Below are 23,392 nucleotides of genomic sequence, written 5' to 3'. Positions count from 1 at the left end.
AATATATATACTTGTACAACCCTAATCACAATTAATTTAGGAATCCCATAAAGGGAAGGAATTCTAATACAATCGATATACAATAAAACATTCCTATTCTAAAAAGATGTAGTCGTGCCATGGAACATGAATTGATTTTGGTCAAATTAAAACATATATTTGAGTTGTGATTAGTGGTGAGAACGGTTTGGTGCGGTTGGTTATGGAATAAAACTAAAACCGAAATCGAAATTTATTGTGGTTCGGTACAATTTGGTTTAACAGTGGGAACAATAGTCACTAGTAAAAAAAAACACTTTGCGCTACGTACCTACATTCGTCGTGCAAAGTCAAAAATCGTTGCGCAAGGGTTTGCGTGACGCAACATTCGTCGCACGCTAACCGTCGCGCTAAGCCCGTGACACTAAGGTTTGCGCGACGAAGAAATAACATGCGTCGCGCAAAGACACTTTACACGACGCATGACCTACGTTGTGTAAAATCACTTTGCGCGACGCGCGTCGTACATCGTGCAAAGATACTTTGCGCGACGCACATCCTAGGGCGTGCGTCGCGCAAACTCTTTTTTTTAATTTAGTGAAAAATATTTTTTTTTGTTTTAGTGAATTTTTTTATATTTTTTGATAAATATTATAATTAAATTCTAAAGAATAATTAATTAACCAAGCAAAAGTATTTAATTATAAAATATATGAAAATGTACATACAAGATGTCCAAACAAAAAAGAAAAAACTACAAGTGAACTAGGTTTAATACATCAGGCTATTGGGTATTGGCAGGGCGAGATGGCTCTGAGGTCGAAGGTGAAGCAAGATGAGATGCTGGTAGCGAGATTTGGAGGCCGGACATCTGTATAGCTTGTACAAGTTCTTGCACCCTCCCGACACATATCTTCATCTCCTCTTCCTGGGCCCTCAGCTGCGCCTTCATCTGCTCGCCTTCGACCCTCAGGTGCGTCACTTCCGCCTTCAATGCATCGACCTCTGCTGTGTTCGACATCTATGGTTCTTCAACATCTATGGTTCTTCAATGCATCAACCTCTGCTGTGCAAACAAAAAAGAAATAACATGAATATAAAAATAATAATAGAACTAAAAGAGAGAACAACATTTAGAATTTAGTGCCTGGGGAAAGTAAACAGCTATAGCTCTTCAACATCTATGGTTAGATGGAATGCTTTGATTGCACACATTTTAAGCAAAAACCGGAGATTCTCGGCGAGGCCACGAGTTCCGTCATGCCCCACAGGATGAAGCAGACCTGTTACATTGTGTTCAACAATCTCTTTTGTGCCTCCGGCTTCAGTTCCAAGCACCTGATCAAAGCAAATACATAAGAATTATATTTAATCAAACGATCGAGATCAGTATTAGTAATGCCATTTTGCTTCAAAAGAGGCTTTATCTTTTATAACTATTTCTGTTGTTTTCGAGGAGAAACCGGAACAAGGCATACAACGCTAAAAAACACCATTTTGTTTTCACGATGCAAAAAAGAACGGCTATACTATCCCTAGCCAAAAAAGAAAGATTATGCCATAAAGCAGTCATATAGTAGCATGCCTTTGCATATTTGAGGTTCGATTAGGGAGACTAAATGTTAGCTGCAGTATAAAAAAAACTATCATCCAAGTGGGATGAGGAATAAAATGTCATACCGGAAGACCGAATGCCATGGCTTCAATTGTCACTCTCCCAAAAGTTTCTCCCAGTCCCTGTGCACCATTTTACAAACTGTGTTAATTCTAAATGATATAGAATAATTGATCAAATGCATACAAGCATAAATCAAGATTATATATTCAACTGAAATGAGAAATGGGTTACAAACGCAATAAATTGGAACCGCTACATACATATTGAACAGAACAGTAACATTTGGTGGTATGCCTAGTTCATACATCACCAATGGAATTCATGAATACATATTTGACTATTTGACATGACTATCATCAGACACTTCTTACGATACTGTAAAGCATCCAGCTTCAGCCACAATCCTCTTTTCATAAACTTCATATAAAAAAAGAAAAACCATGTGCTATTCTTATAAGCATGAATGCAGCAGAGTTCTTAAACCCACAAGGTTTTTTAACTTAATCAGATTGAACTTCTTAACCATAAAGTGAAACCTATTGTGTTTAGTAACTGCCATTTTGAAATGGAAGTAAGATGATCCAAAACTGATTAATCTCAAAGGTAAGAGATCATGGAGATAAGGAAAAATGAAAAGTGACGAAACTATGTTACCTAAAACAGAAAGAGGATGACTCAACTGTTTCTCTTCCCTCTTCTTCCGTTATAGCACCGCTATTTTCTTACTTTAATGATACTCAAGCAGCAACTCAACTACATAAAATATTAAGCTAAATTAGCAGAATATAATAATCCGCATTTGGGCATTTTGCTTTAAGCCATACAGTACAAAAAATTATGCTAAAAGTACAAAACAATGAACCACCAGGTAAATCAGAAAGCAAAAAACCCACATCCGAAAGTACCCAGAAGCTAAAATGATAGAAAGAAGGAGAAGGGGTATTTATATGTACTTGTCGTTGTTGCAATCCATTTTTTGAGCAGCAGCAGTAGCAGTAGCAGTAGCAGCAGCAACTCAATCGTCGCCGCCCAAATGCCAGACCCTCTTTGCCTTCTCTCTTTACACACGGACTCTCTGTCTTGGGTGGAGAATTAAATCGAGAAACCCATCTGCCAAATTAAAGGAGGAGAGAGCAAGGAATTGACTCTTTGGATTCAAGAACATATATATCGAGAAAACTTTGAAAGATAGAGAGATAAACCAAAAAATCAAACATGAGAATCAAATGGCTTACCAACTGGGTAGGTTTTTAATTTCTTATGCAGTTATATGAGTAATCAATATCTGAGTTGTGCATTCAATTGCTCACCTCCACTCGCATTCTTGTCCACGTTTTTTATGCAATTGAACATCAGCGCCGCTAACGACGCAAATATGCCTCCAGAAAAAATAAAATCCCATTTCGCATACACAAATATAAAACCCTAGAAATCTAAAAACATGCAGAAACAGAATTTGGGGTTCGGGTCGGACCTTGAAATATGCAAGAACGATGTGAACTGGCTGAAAACAATTCCCTTTGCAGATCCATCCTTTTCAACCATGGATCTGATTTCTTCTCTCTACAACACAATTAATTACACAATCATTAAATTAAATATACAAATAATGAGATTGAATGTGCGAACCTGAAGAGGACATCGAAATTGACGGCGGCGAGAGCTTGGCTAAGATGGAGGTGTGTGAAATTTTTTTGGATGAAGGCAGAAATAGAGAGAAATCGAGAGATGGTGTTGGGAATGAGAGACAGAGAGTTAGAGAGAGTGATTGAAGACCGAGAGAGAGAGGAGGCTCAGGCTACTACACGAGATGTGAGAGACCGAGTGAGACCAAATTTGGGAAGAAAAAAAAAAAGGCCTAATTTTTACAAAACTACCGCCAAATTTTTAACACATTGCGCGACGCATGTATACCTTACGTCGTCACGCAAAGTGATTTTGCACAACGATGCCATTTAGGCGTCGCGCAAGTTATATATATAAATTTTTTTTTAAATTATTATAAAATTCTACAAAACCAATTTCAACGATCCAATTTTCAAATTTATTTGTATATGCTTCAAGATTGCATACACTAAAAATCGCAAAAAAAAAACATTCAGAGCTCAAGTAACGGGACAAAACATTTCGACGGTTATAAACGAAAAATCACGATTTAACGATTATTTTAACTCCGAATTTGATGATTTTTTACAGTTACACTCCTTAACCCTATGTGAATACAATGAATGAACTCGATCGTCAATTTAAAATATTTACACTAGTGGATACCACAAAATCTTATGTTATGCTTAATGAAAGTATAAATAAACTCCTAAGTGTTAGTAAATCTATTGTTTTGATGGGGTACGCATTCTACAAAACTAATTTCAACAATCCAACCGTCAAACTTATTTGTATATGCTTCGAGATCGCATACGCCAAAAATCGCAAAAAAAAAACATTCAGATATGAAGTAACGAGGCAAACATTTTCGACGACTATAAACGAAAAATCACGATTTAACGGTTATTTTAACTCTGATATTGATAATTTTTTATAGCTACACTCCTTGATCCTATATGAATACAATAAACTAATTCGATCATCAATTTAAAACATTTACACAAGTGGATACCACAAAATCTTATGTTATACTTAATGAAAATATGAATAAACTCCAAGTGTTAATCAATCTAATGTTTTGATGGCATACACATTGTACGAAACTATTTTCAACGATCCAACCGTCAAACTTGTTTGTAAATTCTTCGATATCGCATACGCCAAAAATCGCAAAAAACAAACATTCAGAGATCAAGTAACGAGACAAAACTTTTCGACGATTATAAACAAAAAATAGCGATTTAACAGTTATATTAACTTCGATTTTGATGATTTCTTACAGCTACACTCCTTGACCCTATATGAATACAACAAACTGATTCGATCCTCAATTTCAAATATTTACACAAGTGGATACCACAAAATCTTATGTTATAGTTGATGAAAGTATTAATAAATTCCAAGTGTTAGTGAATCTATCGTTTTGAACGCATTGTACTAAACTAATTTCAACAATCCAACCGTTAAACTTGTTTGTAAATGCTTCGAGATCGTATACGCCAAAAATTGCAAAAAACAAACATTCAGATATCAAGTAACGGGACAAAACTTTTTGACGGTTATAAACAAAAATCACGATTTAACAGTTATTTTAACTTCGATTTTGATGATTTTTTACAGTTACGCTCTTTAATCCTATATGAATACAATGAATCAATTCGATCATCAATTTAAAACATTTACACAAGTGGATACCACAAAATCCTATGTTATACTTAATGAAAGTATAAATAAACTCCAAGTGTTAGTCAATCTAATGTTTTGATGGGATACACATTGTATGAAATTAGTTCAACGATCCAATCGTCAAACTTGTTTGTATATACTTCAAGATCGCATACGCCAAAAATCTCAAAAAACAAACATTCAGAGATCAATTAAAGGGACAAACCTTTTTTACGGCTATAAAAGAAAAATCACGATTTAACGGTTATATTAACTCCGATTTTGATGATTTTTTATAGCTACACTCCTTGACCCTATATGAATAGAACGAACTAATTCGATCCTCAATTTAAAATATTTATACAAGTGGATACCACAAAATCTTATGTTATAGTTGATGAAAGTATTAATAAATTCCAAGTGTTAGTGAATCTATCGTTTTGATGGGAAATGCATTGTACGAAACTAGTTTCAACGATCCAACCGTCAAACTTGTTTGTAAATACTTCGAGATCACATACGGAAAAAATTGAAAAAAATAAACATTCAGAGATCAGGTAACGAGACAAAACTTTTTGACGGTGATAAACAAAAAATCACGATTTAACGGTTATTTTAACTCCGATTTTGATGATTTTTTACAGTTACAGTCTTTAACCCTATAAGAATACAATGAACAAATTCGATCATCAATTTAAAACATTTACACAAGTGTATACCATAAAAAAAAAGGCAATGCAAGAACCCAAAAAAAAAAACAAAAAAAAAGCCTTTGCACGACGTAGCGCGACGCAGTGGTACCTACGTTGCCCAAAGGCTTTTTTTTTTTTTGGGGCCCTTTTGCTTATAAGTACAAAATAAATAAATGAAAATGTACTTAGTAAATATATATACCATTGATTTTGATGGGAAACGCATTGTATGAAACTAGTTTGAACGATCCAACCGTCAAACTTGTTTGTATATGCTTCGAGATCGCATACACCAAAAATAGCAATAAAGAAACATTCAGAGATCAAGTAACCGAACAAAACTTTTCGACGATGATAAACAAAAAATCACGATTTAATGGTTATTTTAACTCCGATTTTGATGATTTTTTATCGCTACACTCTTTAACCATATATGAATACAATGAACCAATTCGATCATCAATTTAAAACATTTACACAAGTGTATACCACAAAAAAAAAAAAAAAAAAAAAAAAAAAGCCTTTGCGCGATGTAGGTACCGATGCGTTACGCAAAAAATATTTGTGCGACGTAGTTGTACCTACGTCGTGCAAAGTCTTTTTTTTTTTGGGCCTTTTTGCTTATAAGTACAAAATAAATAAATGAAAATGTACTTAGTAAATACATATACCATTGATTTTGATGGGAAACGCATTGTATGAAACTAGTTTGAACGATCCAACCGTCAAACTTGTTTGTATATGCTTCGAGATCGCATACGCCAAAAATCACAAAAAAAAACATTCAGAGATCAAGTAATGAGACAAAACTTTTCGACGGTTATAAACAAAAAATCACGTTTTAACAGTTATTTTAACTCCGATTTTGATGATTTTTTACAACTACACTCTTAACCCTATATGAATACAATGAACCAATTCGATCATCAATTTAGAACATTTACACAAGTGTATACCACAAAAAAGAAAAAAAGGCAATGCAAGAACCCAAAAAAAAAAAAAAAAAAAAGCCTTTGCGCGACGTAGGTACCGATGTGTCGCGGAAAACGTCTTTGTGCGACGTAGTTGTACCTACGTCGCGCAAAGTCTTTTTTTTTTTTTTTTTTGGGCCCTTTTGCTTATAAATACAAAATAAATAAATGAAAATGTACTTAGTAAATATATATACCATTGATTTTGATGGGAAACGCATTGTATGAAACTAGTTTGAACGATCAAACCGTCAAACTTGTTTGTATATGCTTCGAGATCGCATATGCCAAAAATCATAAAAATAAAAAACATTTAGAGATCAAGTAACAGGACAAAACTTTTCGACGGTTATAAACCAAAAATCACGATTTAACGGTTATTTTAACTACGATTTTGATGATTTTTTACAGCTACACTCTTTAACCCCTTATGAATACAATGAACTAATTTGATTATCAATTTAAAACATTTACACAACAAAAGAAAAAGGCAATGCAAGAACCAAAAAAAAAAAAAACTTTGCGCGACGTAGGTGCATATGCGTCGCGCAAAGATATTTTGTGCGATGTGCGTGCACCTGCGTCGCGTAAAGATGTTTTGCGCAACGTCAATATTCGTCGCGCAAAGCGGTTTTGAGCGACGCCAACCTTCGTCTTGCAAAGTGCCGTCGCGCAAAGGATATTTGCGCGACGTTTTGTGTTTTCGGTCGCGCAAACATGTTTTTCTACTAGTGAGTGAAACCGAACCATTTGGTTTTGGCTCGGTTTCAAATGGTTTTGGCCAAACTTATTGTCCTGTTAAAAAATTTGGCTTGTTTTATAGGCTTGTTTTGGTTTGGGGTAGTTTTTCAAGTTTGTTTTGACCTCCAAATTGGAGAGAAGAACACCTTGCAGTAAGTAAAACCAAAATTGATAACCACATTGCTAAAATTCAAGGAAATGCCTTGTGAATTTTCTTCAAAATCAAAAGGAAAAACAAATCCCACAAACCAATAACCTATGCTAAAATTCAAGTATCTAAATCCAAATCCATCTATGTACTCCACCAAATAACCAATTACATCACAACACCTAATTTGCTAATTAAATTAATTATATATATATATATATATGTATATATGTGGTTTGATTCCATATATTATAAACCCAAACCAAACCTTATTTCAAATTTCGGTTTGATTTCAAACTGAAATCATTTCAAAACCACAAAAACCAAACCGTTCGATCCGATTTGATTTGGTTCGTGTCTCAGTTTCGATACCAAGTGCCCACCACTAGTTGTGCGAGTGAAGGATTCCTAGTTGTTAATGAGATACGATTCCATATAGAGTAAAATCTCTTTAAAGTAAAACTCTATAATTGAACAACCTCCTTAAAGTCATAAAAATTTTCTATTCCAACTTGGGACCAGTTATGCATTGGAATAAACTTCATAATACGTTATACTTTTTCTTGGTCCCATCATAAGAAAATACGCCTACACATAGTTATAATTGTTTATAAGTACAAAAATACGAAGAAATAAAATATTTAACGCCCAAGAAATCCTATTTAAGAAATACAACATTGATTAAGGATAACTACGTCAATAAATAATATCTTTTAACCACACCTAAGTAATAATCGCGGAACATCCTTAAAGTTATAAAATTGGTTTTGTTCCAATTGTAGAACTTTAGAGATATTTAACAATTGAAAGTCACATAATTCCAAGTGACCAAAAACCCTTATAATTTCTCAATTGATGTAGAGTTGAATAAATAGATTTGGAGCGGGACTCCCGAATAGATGAAGGACTTAGTTACATCCTCGAGATATTAACGTGACATCGGACCATAATACGATGTAACATGTTTAAAGTTTTCTATATGGTAGTAGCCTGGAACAGCTTAGCATCTTTATTTCATGCAAGTCTTCACATTATACACACTTTACTAAGGCTTGTACCCTTACCTCTAGATTTGTTTAATTTTCTTTTTATATATCCAAGCAATTATCTTTTTTTATTTATTAGCTAGAGGGTAGCGGAGAAGAAGTTAGGTTCGAACTTGAATCTTGAAAACACACTGATATAGCTAACTTGGTTACGTTAATAAGCAATTGTCATTAATATGTCTCAATGGCTGGGATCAAACCTAATAATGGACCTTAAAAGGAATTGACCTAACAATTATCACATCATTTAGTTCTTGAGACCAATACTAAACTGGATAATTTACCAAATCGTCACATCCTCCTTTTTGGTTCCTTTGAATCAATCAGACATTTGAAAAATGGTATTAACTTAAGACTAGGTCAATATAGGTGATTACCTCAGATACGGCAACAACAAATCAAACACCGTGAGTAAAGCTTTGAGAGAATCTCAATATATTTTTCATAGTTCTGTAATCTGTATAAGAGAACTTAGGTCACACATTAAAACCCGAGAAGGCGAATGTTGGACCTTCGCTCTTCTCGTCGCTTAATCTTACACCCGCTTTTTACCAAAAGAAAAATGACAGAAGAGCAAGAGAACCTAGCTAGGCACTGAATATGACTCAAGCTGTTATTAGCCCTTTATACAATGGCGAATACAATGCAGTTATAACTTACTCATAGAGGCAGATCCCAGCTCTTTGGCCTTGGCCCTCAGCAAATGCTTCTGTATCTTCCCGGTAGCGGTCTTTGGCAACGGTCCAAATACCACGGATCTCGGAACAAAATAAGCAGGCAGCTTGGACCGGCAGAACTTCATTATATCTTCTGCCAGATGCTTCTCATCAGAACTGTCGACACCCGGCTTCAATGTCACAAAAGCACAAGGAGTTTCACCCCACTTCTCATGTGGCCTTGCAACCACTGATACCTCGAATATGGCTGGGTGTTGATATAGAGTGTTCTCGACCTCCACGCTACTGATGTTCTCACCACCGGAGATGATAATATCCTTTGATCTGTCTCTGATTTCGATATAGCCATCTGGATGCTTCACTGCAAGATCCCCAGAATGAAACCACCCGTTGGCAAAAACTTCCTCATTCACCTTTGGGTTCTTTAAATACCCCTTCATCACAAGATTGCCCCGCAACATTATCTCTCCCATGGTAGCTCCATCTGCAGGAACAGGTTGCATAGTCTCAGGGTTGAAAACATCTACCCCCTCCATGCCAATGTACCGAACACCTTGGCGTGCATTAAGTCGCGCTTGTTTTACATGGGGGAGTGAGTCCCACTCATGCTTCCACGCACATACTGTGGAGGGGCCATAAGTTTCTGATAGGCCATAAGTGTGCGTGACTCGGAAGCCCTTTTGGGACATAGCAAAGAGAATAGAAGGTGGAGGAGCAGCACCAGCTGTCATCACCTGTACAACATGAGGCAGAGGAAGGATAGTCTCCTCCGGGGAAGCATTGACCAAAGTGTTGAGTACCACGGGTGCAGCACAAAAGTGAGTCACGCCATGCTCAGCTATCGCTGAATAGACTGCCTTTGCTGTAACCTATGAAAATCAACAAAGGGCAGTGTGGGCATGGACGTCTAAGCGAATCAACCAGGGAAAACTAAATGAAAAGATAGCAAATATCTGAACTGTATACTAAAATAATTAACCTCCAAATAAATCCAACATCAACTTACAGAGACATTTTAGAATTTGAGAAAGAAAATGTGAGGCTCAGTTCTGAAGCTTAAGAGGGGTGCAACCAAACATAAAATGTTGGCTGAACATTATAGATTTATGACGCATGTAAAACTTGACGCTACTTTAACTGCAGCTTGTTGCCAAACTGCAGAAAGTACATACGAGCTCCACAGAGCATGTTGTATTGGGGTCTTAATATTTACTCGGGGAATCAGGGTCATTATGGTACTTGGGGCCAACAAGTTCGTACCGTGCCATTCTGTGCACGAGGATTCAACAGTCGCATGCATATGATGGCCTTCTATATTCTAAAGATGCGGTAATGACTACATAGAATGCAATATAAGCTTTAACACTGAAAAATTCATGGGAGAATAACAAAACTAGTTAATATGCTGAACTAAACGTACAGCTTTTGTAACTACATATATAAGAAATTTACCTGTCGAAGGCATATGTTTGTCCCACAAAGAGCTGCAAGTGACCAAGTGAAACACCAACCATTGCAATGGAACATGGGTAGAGTCCACAAATATACAGCTCCTTCAGTCATCCCCCATATAAGAGGACCACTCAAAGCCATCAGATAAGCCCCACGGTGATGCAAAACCACCCCCTTAGGGCTGGCTGTTGTGCCAGAAGTATAACCCAGAGCAATGCTCTGCCACTCATCCTCTGGTTGTTTCCAAGCAAACTCAGGGTCACCAGTTTCCAAGAATGTCTCATATTCAATGGCACCTCTTCCCACGGCACTTTTTAGTGCCATAGGATCACAGCTTTCATCACCTATGACAATTAAGAGTGGAGGCTTGTAATGGCCTTTGCTTTTCTCTGACCAGATCTTCAAAGCTTCCTCTGCCAAGGGAAAAAATTCTTGATCCACCATCACAACTACAGACGATGAATGACCAAGAAGGAAAGCAATAGTCGCCGCATTTAGACGAACATTGACAGTGTTTAATACAGCTCCTGCCATTGGAACTCCAAAGTGAGCTTCAAAGAGGGCTGGCACATTTGGTGCTATTACCGATACCTGTTTCAATATAAGAAAAGCGATGTGTCAATCAACAAGCTCCAACACAACACAAGAAGCATATAGCAGAAGCTGATGGTGAGATCCCATGCAAGAGTATAATACAATACGTAAGGTACCTAAAAAATTGATCTGAGATTTTAAAGAGGTGTGATTTATGGTTTCAGAGATTACAATGAATTCCTTTTAAGAAATCCAAGTATTACGATACGATACAACAACAACAACAAAGCCTTTTCCCACTAAGTGGGGTCGGCTAAAGTATTACGATACGATGAAAAACGAAAATTTGGTAACCAAAGAAACAAAAGAACCATGCTTCCATGCTAGTCAAAAGTGAATAAGTCCATGAAAAGGATACCATTATGAATTTTCAAGTACAAAATATCTCGTGATAGAATATCAACAACTAAAAAGGAACTTCAAGAAGCCCCAATAACTAGCATGGGGCAGAGACCATAATTATCAGCCGCGGAAGTGGGGTGATAAAAAAGCAAGACAACATATCAAAAAGGCCATTATCTCAACAAAATATGATCATAAAACAGGAAGGACAAGATTAAAAAAGAAGAAATGATGGTGAAAGCTATTACCCATCTGCATTTTAGAGGAGAAGGGAGATGTTACCAAAGCAATTCATTGCAAATGACCAGGGTCATGATGCATTTGTATTTCATATTATAGTTCTTCGCATGCATCTGGAGTAGAAATAGGTATTTTTTCTACAGGACCACAGGTAAGTTATTGGATCTTCGAATTGTCCAATTGAAGTTAAAGACGGACAATACTAGTCTTTCTTTGTTCTCTAACTGGATTCCATATCGACATGGGAGATTATTTTTTTCCCTTTCTTTCTAAGGAAAACCAATGCTGTTTGGAAGGATCGTTTTTGGGTCGATAAAGTTACTTGAAGTTAGTTTAAAAATGGGCAGTTCGAGAAATGGACTCTACCATGGGAAAGACATACGGAAACCATTGCCACAAGTGTCTATAAGTTTCTTCTCAGCAACATTGAATATTCAAGTACAAAACAAAGTTAAACCAATTGAAATCCATTAAATAAATACAATGACAAAAGGCAGAACGGACAGTCGGTACAAAACCAAAAGCAAGGGGATTATATAAATATGAGGTACACAGGGATGAATCCAAGGCAACACACAAAGAAATTGAGCTTTTGAATGTGAAACATAACATAACAAGAAAGCAATCGTCAAGAGCAGCACTTATTTCTGCCGAATGTGGGTACATAAGTACATGTGTTGGTTCAAGTGTCACGATTAAAAGGTAACAAGCTAAATTCCAAACAATCTACTCTTTCGAATTGCTTTTCGAAGGCCTCTAAGTGCTTTCTAACGACTACAAAAACACTTCTGACTACTTTTGGCAGAAAAACTTAAAAGTGCTTCTGAGTCGTAGAAACACTTTGTGGAGAAGTGTTTAGCAGGAAGCACTTCCAAGTGCTTAAAGCATGGACCTTTAACAAAATTCCGTCATGTTTATAAAAAGCACTTTGCATAAGCGCCTTTGAACCGAGCCCAACACAGTACCATTTTTGGATAAATAAACCAAACAGAGATCTTAAATGCTTCATCAAATACACAATTTCCGACTGCAATTTCATTTCCATAAATACCAATTAAACAGGAGAAAGATAACGCTTTTCCATTTCCCATTCCCATAAATTCGACAAGAAAATTATAAAAATATAAAACTTATATTACAAAAAATAAAATCTAAAATTTAAAAATCAAACAAATTTAGCACTCAGGTCAAATGGATGACAGAACTAATAATTAAGGTTTAAGTTACCGTGGTGCCGAGGCCGATGGAGCGCTTGGCGAGAGCGGAGGCCAAACGGCGGCACCGCTGGTAAGTCTGCTGCCACGTGTAGCGAATCGATCCGTGGATCACGGATGTTCTGGTGGGGTGCACCAGAGCTGCTCTATCCAGAAACCACAGCGGCGTTAATGCCGTGTAGTTGGCGTCGTTCTTCGGCAGATCGTCAATGTCTCGCCCCACCACCATCTCTGTTGCACCGGAAAACCCCTCTCTCTATTTCTCTCTGACTAAGAGACTCAGAAGTTCAGAATTATGACAAAGAATCGAACAGCCTGACATTGCTGGCCTCCACCACCAGTGAAGTGACTTATATAGCCAGATTTTCCGGCCGCCTTTTTATTGTTTTTTTTTGGAACACGTAGGGTTATACTTTATACTTTTTCCCTTTGGGCATGCTTGGTCGTGCGTATACTTCTTCAAGCGATGGTCGTAGCATACATTTCCTGGAATACATGAGAATGGTGGTGCATGTGTTTTTTTTTTTTTTTTTTTTTTTTTTTAAAGCTATGGTCGTACATATTATTTTGTTTAATACATAATCTAAAGTACGTACAAAAAGAAAGAAAGATAATTCAAACTCAAAATGCAATAAATCATACGTCGTCAAATTTATTTAGTTTTTGAAAAGATTGTCATCTTAATTTGTGAAGTGGGTTAATTATTTGTTTATTATTGTAACTCTTATGCCAACTCTTTTACATAACGCAGAATTTGTGAAATTAAAAAATTATGTAAGACTTGGTGTTGAAACTACTCTATATGCAAGAGTTGGGAAAAAATTCTTGGAATGTGTAGTAGTACTCATTGGTAAAAAAAAATTAACATAAAATCGTTGTTAAGGTTAATGTTACTGATTAATGTATAGGTAAATTTACTAAAGTATCGTACGTATACACAAACTAATTAAAGACACTCTATTTCTCATTCAAATTTTGGCCATTATTATATGTGAAGAATTATATGTTTTCTTAACGTAACAAGAAGTGGAATGCTCTAAACATTGTTGGAGAGAAAAATATCAGTATTCCGATACATAGCTGGTATAATTACAGCTAAATAATTCTACTTGTGTGCAACAACAATATTAATATATAAGAATGTGTTGTAAACTTCTTAAACAATTTAAGTGTGATTGTGTAAATTTTAGATTAAATTTGATTCTAATTATTCTTTTCAATTAAAACTTGTATTCCTTTGAGTAGAATTAAAATTTGTATTCCTTAGGGGTGCGTTTGGTACGTGGGATTGGACGAAACAGAGTGGGACGGACGCGTTCCGTCCCACATTTGGTGAGCTAAAATTATGTGGAACGCGTGTCCCACGGAACGAAAATGGGTTAGATTTTGGTTCCCCCTCCCCCCTGGAACGGGCTTTTCCATCCCGTGAGACACAAAATTATATTTTTTTGGACACCAATACCCATCTTATTTTTCATTAATTACATTGTCTACCTCCCTCTCTTCTACCCTTGTCTCTCCCGTAGCCCTTTTCTTCCTCCACCACAAACCCAGTAACCCAACTACTAACCCAATCCCAGCAAACCCATCAGACGACGACGACGTCACCATAGCAAACCCTCTTCTTCTCCGGCACCGTCTGGCGTCACGAACATGACCCGCATCTCGTCATCTTCGTCCATGTAAGCGAGGTGGATCTGATCCGGAACACGACTCGATTCGAAGCTAAGCTCGTCATCTGAGGTGGCGAACAGGTGGGCGGTGCCGGGGAGGGGGTTATGGTCCTGGTCGAGGTGGTTGGGGTCGACCTCGGACTCGTTCCAGCGGAAAATCCAGAAGGAGTAGTTGAATCGGAGATTGACCAGAGGGAGGGAAATGGAGCCCGACCCAAATTTCCATGTGGGGCGGAGGAAAGGAACTTATAGTCTATAAAGTTGTCGTGGTGGGAGGAAAGGGGCGAGTAGATGCCGAGCCAGTTAAGTCGGGAAGGCGAGTCGATGTCGGACCATTGGATTAGGACGGAATCGTTCGATTTGGAGAGGGAGGTTGGGGAGAGAGAGAGTAAAATAGTTTGGTGGGTCAGAGGGAAGAAGGTGTACAAACAAGGCTAAGTTAGTCATTTAACACGAAATCCGAACCGTTCCGTCCTATGCATGCCAAACATAACACGAACCTCCATTTCATTTCTTTCCGTCCCGTCCCGTCTCATCTGCGTACCAAACGGTACCTAGAGGATGGTGATTTCTTCTCTCTTTCTGTTTCTCTCTCTATTTCTCTTTGACTCAGAGACTCAGAAGTTCAGAATTATGACAAAGAAGCTGACAGCCTGACATTGTTGGCCTCCACCACCAGTGAAGTGACTCATATATCCAGATTTTCCAGCCACTTTTTTTTTTTTTTTTTTTTTTAAATTTTTGTGGAACACGTAGGGTTCTAGTTTACACCTTTTCCCCTTGGGCATGCTTTGTCGTGCGTACACTTTGTATCGTGCATTTCCTGGAATACATGAGAATGGTCGTGCATGTTTTTTAATTTTTTATTTGAAGCTGTGGTCGTACATATTATTTTGTTTAATACAAACAATCTAAAGCACACGTATAGAATTTTTTATGTGTATTTCATTAAGAAACAATTACAAGATGAAACATATATATAGGGAAAGAAAGTAGACATAAGCCTAACTTGCCTAACTTGCCTAATTTCCTAACTTGCCTAACTTGCCTAACTTGCCTAATTTACACAAAGAATGTTAACTAGCCTAAACCACTAGCCATCCAATACTCTCACTTTTCCAACACTCCCCCTCAAGCTGGATCGAGGGGATTCCTTGAGCCAAGCCTGGACAGAATGCGCATGAACTGAACCGTAGAAAGAGGTTTAGTAAAAATGTCAGCCAATTGATCATGACTGCGAGTGTAATGAGTGTTGATGATGTTGGCTTGAACCTGTGCTCGAACATAATGACAATCCACTTCAATATGCTTCGTTCTCTCGTGAAATATAGGATTGGAAGCAATATGCATGGCAGCTTGATTGTCATAGAACATAGATATAGGTTCCTTACTGTGAAACCCTAAATCAAACAGAAGACTTGTCAACCATCTTGGCTTCATAATGTTCTCCAGCCATCTGGGCTTAGAGTAAAAGAAACTTAGCGGAGGCCATCTTGGCTTCATAATGTTCTCCAGCCATCTTGGCTTAGAGTTCATAATGTTCTCCAGCCATCTTGGCTTAGAGTAAAAGAAACTTAGCGGAAGCCATCAACAGAGCCAGGAATTTAGAGTTGCTGCTCTGATACCATATAGAAATTTTTATGTGTATTTCATTAAGAAACAATTACAAGATGAAACATATATATAGGGAAAGAAAGTAGACATAAGCCTAACTTGCCTAACTTGCCTAATTTCCTAACTTGCCTAACTTGCCTAACTTGCCTAATTTACACAAAGAATGTTAACTAGCCTAAACCACTAGCCATCCAATACTCTCACTTTTCCAACAACACGAAACGAAAGAAATAATTCAAACTCAAAATGCAATGGATTATACGTCGTCAATTTTATTTAGTTTTTTAAAAGAATATCATCTTGATTTTTGAAGTGGTTTAATGATTTGTTTATTATTGTAACTGTTATGCCAACTCTTCTACATAACGCAGAATTTCTGAAATTATAAAATTATGTAAGACTTGTTATTGAAGCTACTCTATATGCAAGAGTTGGGAAAAAATTCTTGGAATGTGTTGTAGTACTCATCAGTAAAAAAAAACATAAAATCGTTATTAAGGTTAATGTTACTGATTAATGTATAGGTAAATTTACTAAAGTATTGTACATATATAAAAACTTATTAGAGACACTCTATTTCTCGTTCAAACTTTGGACATTATCATATATGAAGAATTGTATGTTCTCTTAACGCAACAAGAAGTGGAATGTTCTAAACATTGCTAAAGAGAAAAAAAAATCAGTATTCCAATACATAGATGGTATAAATACAACTAAGTAATTCTACCTACCTGCAACAACAATATTAATATTACTAGCCTGCATGCACGCGCTCACGCGCGTGCAGAAGACATTTTTTGAATCATGGCGTGCTACACGCAACTTACACGTTTTAAATGTACTTATATGCATAAATTGACAAAAGGAAAGTTAAATATTTGAAGTAAATGAATAATCTTAGATCATGCTAGAAGAAACCCCTTATAAACCAATCAAAGCATCTAAATTCACAAATAAAATCAACATCTATTGAATTTACATTAAGAATAGAGAAAACAATATTTAATAAACAATTGATTGAATCACATTATTATTAGCTCATTGTGAGGCTAAGCCCGCCCCTCCCCCTATCGTTCTTAGTGTAAATAATATCGTTTGTAAAAAAAAAATCATTTGACAACTAATTTAATCACATTATTATGCAGGTGCAAAAAACTTTTTCTATAACCGGCATACACGCCTCTTAAGATATTTTGATTGTGTTTAAAAATAGAGAAAATAACATTTAACGAACAACTGATTGAATCACATTATTGTTAGCCTATTATGAGGTACTACGTGCATTTTAAGATGTTTTTAATACAATATTCATGATTTTCCTTATTTTTTATTATATTTTTCTTTCCCCTTCACATGGTGTCACAGCCCGTCCCGGAATTTTAATTCCGAGGACATGAAAAGACGAAAATGCCCTTAAACGGGACTAAGGGGCGAAAATTTAACAATTTGGATTGAGTTGGACACGTGGGATCCCCACACCCCTCAATCCTCTCCCTATTTTCTGCATACTGTCTCTCTCTCCTCCCTCACGAATCTCTCTCTCTCTCTGTCACTCTTCTTCTCCGTTCGAACAAACCAACCACAAAACAACCTTAAACTTCCACCAACGACGGAGTTAAGACCACCATCGAACTCCTGGAGACTCCACGATCACGTAGACACCAATTTCAGGTAAGTTTTACTTCGGAAAACCTAGATTCTAAACTCCCCGTGAAAGTGCACTGTTCATGATCTTCGAATTGACTTTGTTTTAGGACAATCCAAGCTCACAGTGAGCTTAGTGAGGTTCCAAGGAAGCTCGGAGTGCTTCGTTGGAAGTTTTTGGACGTAAGAACACGGAGATCGATAAGTTCAAAGTTTGGCCGGAGCTTTCGAGGCATTTTCCGGCGAATCCCCGGCGAGTTAGGCGTCGAGGTAGGTATCAATCTCTTCGTCTCGTCAAGTACTACAACTTTCCTTTTTGTTTCACTCAATTTCGTTGAGTATTGAAGAAGTTATACTCATTTGAAAAATACCCAGTTTTCGGCGACCTCTGAGGCTTTCGAGGCAGTTTCCGGCCAAACTACGGCGAACTAGGTGTTGGGAAAGGTACCATTCTCTTTGTCTCTTCAAGGGCTACAACTTTCGTTTTTGAATCACTTGATTTCGTTGAGAAATGACAAAGTTATGGCAATTTGAAAAACTGCCCAGAAAACGGCCGCCGGAAAAACCAGTCCGGCGACCCAAGGAAGAAGAAGGTGCTACAGTAAAAATAAAAAATAAAAATAAAATTATTTTAAAAATATGTCGACGTCCGTGACGTCGAGTAGATCGCTGTGGTATATTCATATACCTAAATTGAACACCGTATGAGAAAGTTATTGAAGATTGTTGGTTAGGTGTTCAAATAACGTTTTATAGTTTTCACATTTAGGTGAAAATGTGAATTGATGATCCGACCGTTGGATCGTCACCAAACTTTGATACGTTGTAATACGTAATATTTGAGGATTATTGGAACTTACGGATTGGGAATCCGAGTTACGGATCTTCCGGAATTGGAATTGTAAGTCCATAATATAAAATGTTAAACGTCACTTAGTTTTGGAAATTGACGGAGATCCGACCGTTGGATGGTAATGAAATTTTAGGATGTTGTCCTAGAGGTATAATGTGGACCTCTGGAAGTTATGGATTTAAAATCTGAGGGGTGGATCTTCCGGATCAATCTACGTAGTGACGTATTTTATATAAGTTATATATTCTATCGATATGAATTCTGAGGTTGGAATTGATTATTGTTTTAGGCGCCGATCGTCATGACGCCTTGGCGTATTGTGCTAGGGAGTTGTAGGGCGAACTCCAGGTGAGTGGGCAGTTTTGTTTTCCGTATATATATATATACTTAACGTTTTCCCAGAAATTGAAAATGCATGAAATTATGTTTAAAATGAAATGCATATGAATTATGTGGAAAAACGGGAAGTGAAATACCATGCATAGAATTGATATGAAAAGTATATAGAAATGTGAGTTGAAATGCCATGCATGAATTAATATATGATGCATATGTATGAATTGGTGCGGTGGACGCACAGGTAAGAATTGATTTATGATGCATATGTATGAAATGGTGCGGTGGACGCACAGATGAGTATTTAATTACTGTTATGATGATGATGATATATATTGAGCTCAAATCCTGCACGATGGTTTAGTGCTTATAGTATTCACCGCATCGCACGCTCGCCTTGGATCCAAGTAGATGCTAGTCGTACAGTCCACGCGGAGTGGGTACGACAGACCAGTCGCGAGAGTGTTAGTGAGATTCCGACTGGTGGGTGACCTTAGATTATGTGCACAGATGATTTATGAGAAGCACTAGAGCGTAACTTGTGTGCAGAAGGCCGGACGGGTCACAGAGGTGACTCCGGTAGAGTGATAATGATAGATTTTGAGCTCTAGGTTCAACCGTATAGGGCTATTAGAGGGCCTACGGTTGATTACTTTCTTGCACCTGATATGATTATGTTGATGCATTCATACCTTATTACTGTTGAGATGATGTGGCATGGCATAATTAATATGAGAAATGTTGAGATGACATGGCATGGCATGATTGATAAAGAGATAATGTTGAGATAGTAAAAAATGAAGTTTTGAGAATATATATGTATATTTATATTTTACATTTCTGGGAAAGTATACAGGTTTTACGGAGAGGGGTTACAACGTTTTGAGAAATGTTTGGATTTGGAAAAGAATTGTTTTACTGACCCACTCAATTTTGGTTTTGCGCCCCTCCAGGTTCAGGAATCACAAAGGTGTGGTGACTACGAGGAATTCGACGGTGTTCTGACAGATTGGACAAAATTAGGACTCACCTTCGGGTGTATCAATTTAAATTGTATCTTAAAGCTTCCGTACTGTGCAAATGGTTACGTCACTCTCACGTGACGGCCAGCATGCCCTCCTTCGGGACGGGGTGTGTCAGTTGGTATCAGAGCATGGTTGCAATCTTGGACATTTTGAGAAGTTCTAGTGAATTCTGTCAGAACTACACCGCCTCGTAGCAAGCCACTTAGTTAGAGGAATTTAGTCTCCCTAATATAACGGTTTAGGGGAAACTATTATTATGGTGATTCAGTCTATTATAAAAAGGGACATTTTAAGATGGGTTATGAGTTGAATTTGAATCACTTAAGAGAAATGATGAACCTGAGGGAGCGAAGTAACGGTTTAACCATTTGGAAAAGATGTTTCGGATTATGCAAGTCAAAGGAATCTTCCTTCTGACAAGGGGTCGAGATGACTACCTGGTTTGAGTTATGAACGTGTATCCTGATGGAAGCAGGAGTATTAATTGTTGTCACCGGAGGAACAGCCGATTTAAAATTGTTTAAGGACTTGTTTAAGGAAAAGTTTATCCCTCCGGCATTTATCGATGGTAGTAAACAAGAGTTTACAAATATGAGACAAGGAAGGTGATGATCGAGGGATATTATAGAAAGTTTTCAGACTTGCCTTGTTCCATCCAGATATTGTTGTTATTGGTGGAGGTGTTATGTTGTTTTAAGCTGGGTGGCAAAAAGGGAAGTGGTATTTTGGGTGACCACTATCCATTATACTTCTTACCAGGAATATACGAGATGCTGTTGAGTCTTGAGGACTCTGAGAACATGATCAACGAGAATAAAGAAGAATAAGAAATGAATGGGAATTAAAAGAAGACGATAAAGTTAATGATTCGTCATATCAAGGAGATAGAAAGATTCAGAGCTTCGAAAGAAGTGAAGCTAGAGTTAATTCTTCCAGCTGAGGTTTTAATGTCGCTGGTCAGAGTAAAAGTGATGGATATACTGGTAATCCCAGATATTTGAGACAAGGTGTCTCGAGTAAAGGAAATGTACTTTGTGCAGCAGGTACAAAATTAACACTTTGGGAAGTGTGAAATTAATGAATGTGTTTATGTGAACAGAGGGGACACAGAATTGTGAATCGTCCCTAGAATCAGTTGTACCCAACAGTTTTCTATGACATCATAGTGTTGATTCAGCAGAGTTATGGATTTAGTAGTTTAGTCGGATTGACCGTGAGTACAGAGAGATTTGATGAGTTATATGTTCAGCCGTACAGACCATGAGAAGTGGATTCGATTGACACATGAGAAATTGGTGAGTTATAGGCTCGGCCGTACCGACCACGCGGAGTGGATCCGGCCGACGTATTATTGAGATAAGAGTTGAATCAGCCGTATTGGTCATTCTAGTTGACTTCGGCTGATATATTTCTTATTATGTATGTTATTACCTAGAGAGTAGTAAATAAATGTAGTTGAGACGAGTGTATGTATTTTGCATTGAGTAACAAAATAGTAATGTTATATCTTTGAGAGTGGTTGCCTACTTATCGAGACAACGATGATTTATCAGTATTGCGGGCTGCAGACCGTAATATTAATAACTCATTCGTGGATTCGTTAAGCAAGCAAACCAGTAGATTATTTTATGTTAGTATTGTACTTATTCAGAATGCTTAGTAGTAATAGAGTATGTATTGTGTCGGTTAAATTATTTCCATTAGATTGGTTGGTTATAATTGTGACAAGACGGAATGTTAAGGGAAACCAGTACTTTCCATCGATCTGGATGACCAGAGATTACTTTTGTAAGTATGCAAAGTGGATTGAGTCAGGTCGTTATTTATGCTGTGAGAGCAAAGAGATTGTTTTCGAAAGGCTGTCAAAAATATTAGCTCGTGTGGTGCTAAATGATGTTGTTTGGAGTAGTGTGAATAATGTCAAAAAGGGGTTAGACTTTTCTTGATGTCTTCCCTGAAAGTATACCTGGATTGCCTTCAGGCAGAGATATGAGGTTCACTATTGATTTGTTGCCAGGTATAAATCTATGTTAAAGATTGGTTCAGGATGAGTTAAGGGAATTGGAAATTCAGTTGAAAGAATTGGTTGATAAAAGTTTCATTCAACCTAGTACAACATTTTTGAGGAGCCCCAGTTTGTTGGTGAGGAAGAAAATGGACTTAGAGATTGTTCATTGATTATAGACAATGGAGTCGGGTAACGATTAAGAACCGTTATCCATGGTAATGTACTGATGTTTATTTAACCAGCTCAGAAGTAATTGCAAAGATTCAAAGATTGAATTGAGATCTAGTTACTACCAATTGAATATTATAAGTGACGTTGATCATAAGATGGTTTTCTGGACTTGTTATGGTCCTTATGAAGTTTGGTGATGCTATGTGGATACTCATGCTGTTTTATGAGTTGATGGATGAAGTATTCCAATAATGCCTTGATAGATTGATATCATTTTTATTGAAGATATTCTGGCATATTCTGAGCCAGAGCAGAGCATGTAAACGTATTAAGTCGGTGAACCAAAGATTGAGAGAACGTTGGTTGTATGCTAAGTAGCAAATGCTAAAGTTAGACGAATCAGGTGGCATTCTGAGATTTGTTATATATTCTTAAGGTATTCAAGTGAATCCTTAAAAGATAGCAGAAATTGAGAAATTGGAACAACCACGAGCTGTAATTGAGATTCAGAATTTCTTAGCTTACCAGGCTATCTTGGATGGTTGTGAAAGATTTTTCAGTCATTGCTTTGTCATTGACGAGACTGTTGAGAAAAGAGGTTATGTATGAGTGGGAAGGAAATTGTGAGCAAAGGATTCAACAACTGAAGTATTTCCTCACTCATGCACGTATTTTGGTATTCCCAGAGAATAGTGGTAATCATAAATTTTTAGTGATGTTTCTTGAATGGTATTGGATGCATGTTGATGCAAATGTTAGGGTGATTGCATACGTTTCACGATAAATGGAATCTCATAAGATGAATTACCCTACGGGTGACTTAGAAATCATGATTACCATTCTTGCTGTGAAGTTATGAAGGCATTATATTTGGTAAGAATGCAAGATTTTTACGAATCCAAAAAGTCTTCAATATCCATTACTTGGAAGGATTTTGATATGAGGCAGCGAAAGTGAATTGTATTGCTTAATGAACATGATTGTACGATCAGGGTGATCGTAAAGTTTGTTCTAACTGAAGCACTTGGTGAGAAGACTACAGTAAGATTAATGTCTGGCACGTTTGCCAAGAGTATCATCTTGT

At 37.1% G+C, this 23,392-nt stretch overlaps 2 protein-coding genes and 1 long non-coding RNA gene across 30 annotated transcripts; 1 reads left to right on the top strand and 2 right to left on the bottom strand.

The window, feature by feature from the left end:
- Positions 1 to 658: 658 nt before the first annotated feature.
- LOC103436148 (uncharacterized) lies at positions 659 to 3,429 on the bottom strand. 28 transcript variants are annotated; one of them, XR_011574756.1, is made up of 8 exons: positions 3,227 to 3,429; positions 3,072 to 3,160; positions 2,833 to 2,976; positions 2,551 to 2,707; positions 2,252 to 2,350; positions 1,660 to 1,716; positions 1,127 to 1,317; positions 659 to 1,042 (listed from the first exon to the last, which is right to left on the bottom strand). XR_011574756.1 is itself a non-coding variant. In XM_070810831.1 (7 exons), exons 2-6 carry the CDS (start codon positions 3,140 to 3,142, stop codon positions 1,144 to 1,146), a joined length of 528 nt encoding a protein of 175 aa, XP_070666932.1. In that variant the 5' UTR covers positions 3,143 to 3,160; positions 3,227 to 3,429; the 3' UTR covers positions 659 to 1,042; positions 1,127 to 1,143. The 28 variants fall into 28 exon arrangements, 11 of the variants coding, with proteins under 11 accessions (XP_070666932.1, XP_070666936.1, XP_070666935.1 ...); XR_011574762.1 differs by having other exon boundaries at positions 2,908 to 2,976; XR_011574758.1 differs by having other exon boundaries at positions 2,833 to 2,920.
- Positions 3,430 to 8,877: 5,448 nt separating this feature from the next.
- Positions 8,878 to 13,485, bottom strand: LOC103423955 (acetate--CoA ligase CCL3-like). Its single transcript, XM_008362028.4, has 3 exons — positions 12,998 to 13,485; positions 10,595 to 11,185; positions 8,878 to 10,011 (listed from the first exon to the last, which is right to left on the bottom strand). The coding sequence occupies exons 1-3, from the start codon at positions 13,211 to 13,213 to the stop codon at positions 9,115 to 9,117; spliced, it is 1,704 nt and encodes a 567-aa protein (XP_008360250.2). The 5' UTR covers positions 13,214 to 13,485; the 3' UTR covers positions 8,878 to 9,114.
- A 4,239-nt stretch (positions 13,486 to 17,724) lies between these two features.
- Positions 17,725 to 22,903, top strand: LOC139190607 (uncharacterized). Its single transcript, XR_011574925.1, has 5 exons — positions 17,725 to 17,942; positions 18,026 to 18,185; positions 18,291 to 18,359; positions 19,058 to 19,116; positions 20,058 to 22,903. It is a non-coding gene; the product is annotated as an uncharacterized lncRNA (long non-coding RNA).
- The last annotated feature ends 489 nt before the right edge of the window (positions 22,904 to 23,392 follow it).

Source organism: Malus domestica, chromosome 13 (genome assembly GCF_042453785.1).
Source record: "Malus domestica chromosome 13, GDT2T_hap1".
Classification (NCBI taxonomy): domain Eukaryota; kingdom Viridiplantae; phylum Streptophyta; class Magnoliopsida; order Rosales; family Rosaceae; genus Malus; species Malus domestica.
This window is presented reverse-complemented; position numbering and strand designations above follow the sequence as displayed.

Bases quoted from the DNA above. Each gene is read 5' to 3' on its own strand.
- LOC103423955 (XM_008362028.4), bottom strand. From the start codon at position 13,213: ATGGTGGTGGGGCGAGACATTGACGATCTGCCGAAGAACGACGCCAAC. The intron at 11,186-12,997 runs GTAACTTAAACC...ATATTGAAACAG, and splicing joins CCATCGGCCTCGGCACCACG to GTATCGGTAATAGCACCAAA. The intron at 10,012-10,594 runs GTAAATTTCTTA...TGATTTTCATAG, and splicing joins CAAACATATGCCTTCGACAG to GTTACAGCAAAGGCAGTCTA.
- LOC103436148 (XM_070810831.1), bottom strand. From the start codon at position 3,142: ATGGTTGAAAAGGATGGATCTGCAAAGGGAATTGTTTTCAGCCAGTTC. The intron at 2,977-3,071 runs GTCCGACCCGAA...TTTTTTCTGGAG, and splicing joins TCGTTCTTGCATATTTCAAG to GCATATTTGCGTCGTTAGCG. The intron at 1,717-2,550 runs GTACATATAAAT...AATGGTGCACAG, and splicing joins ATGGATTGCAACAACGACAA to GGACTGGGAGAAACTTTTGG.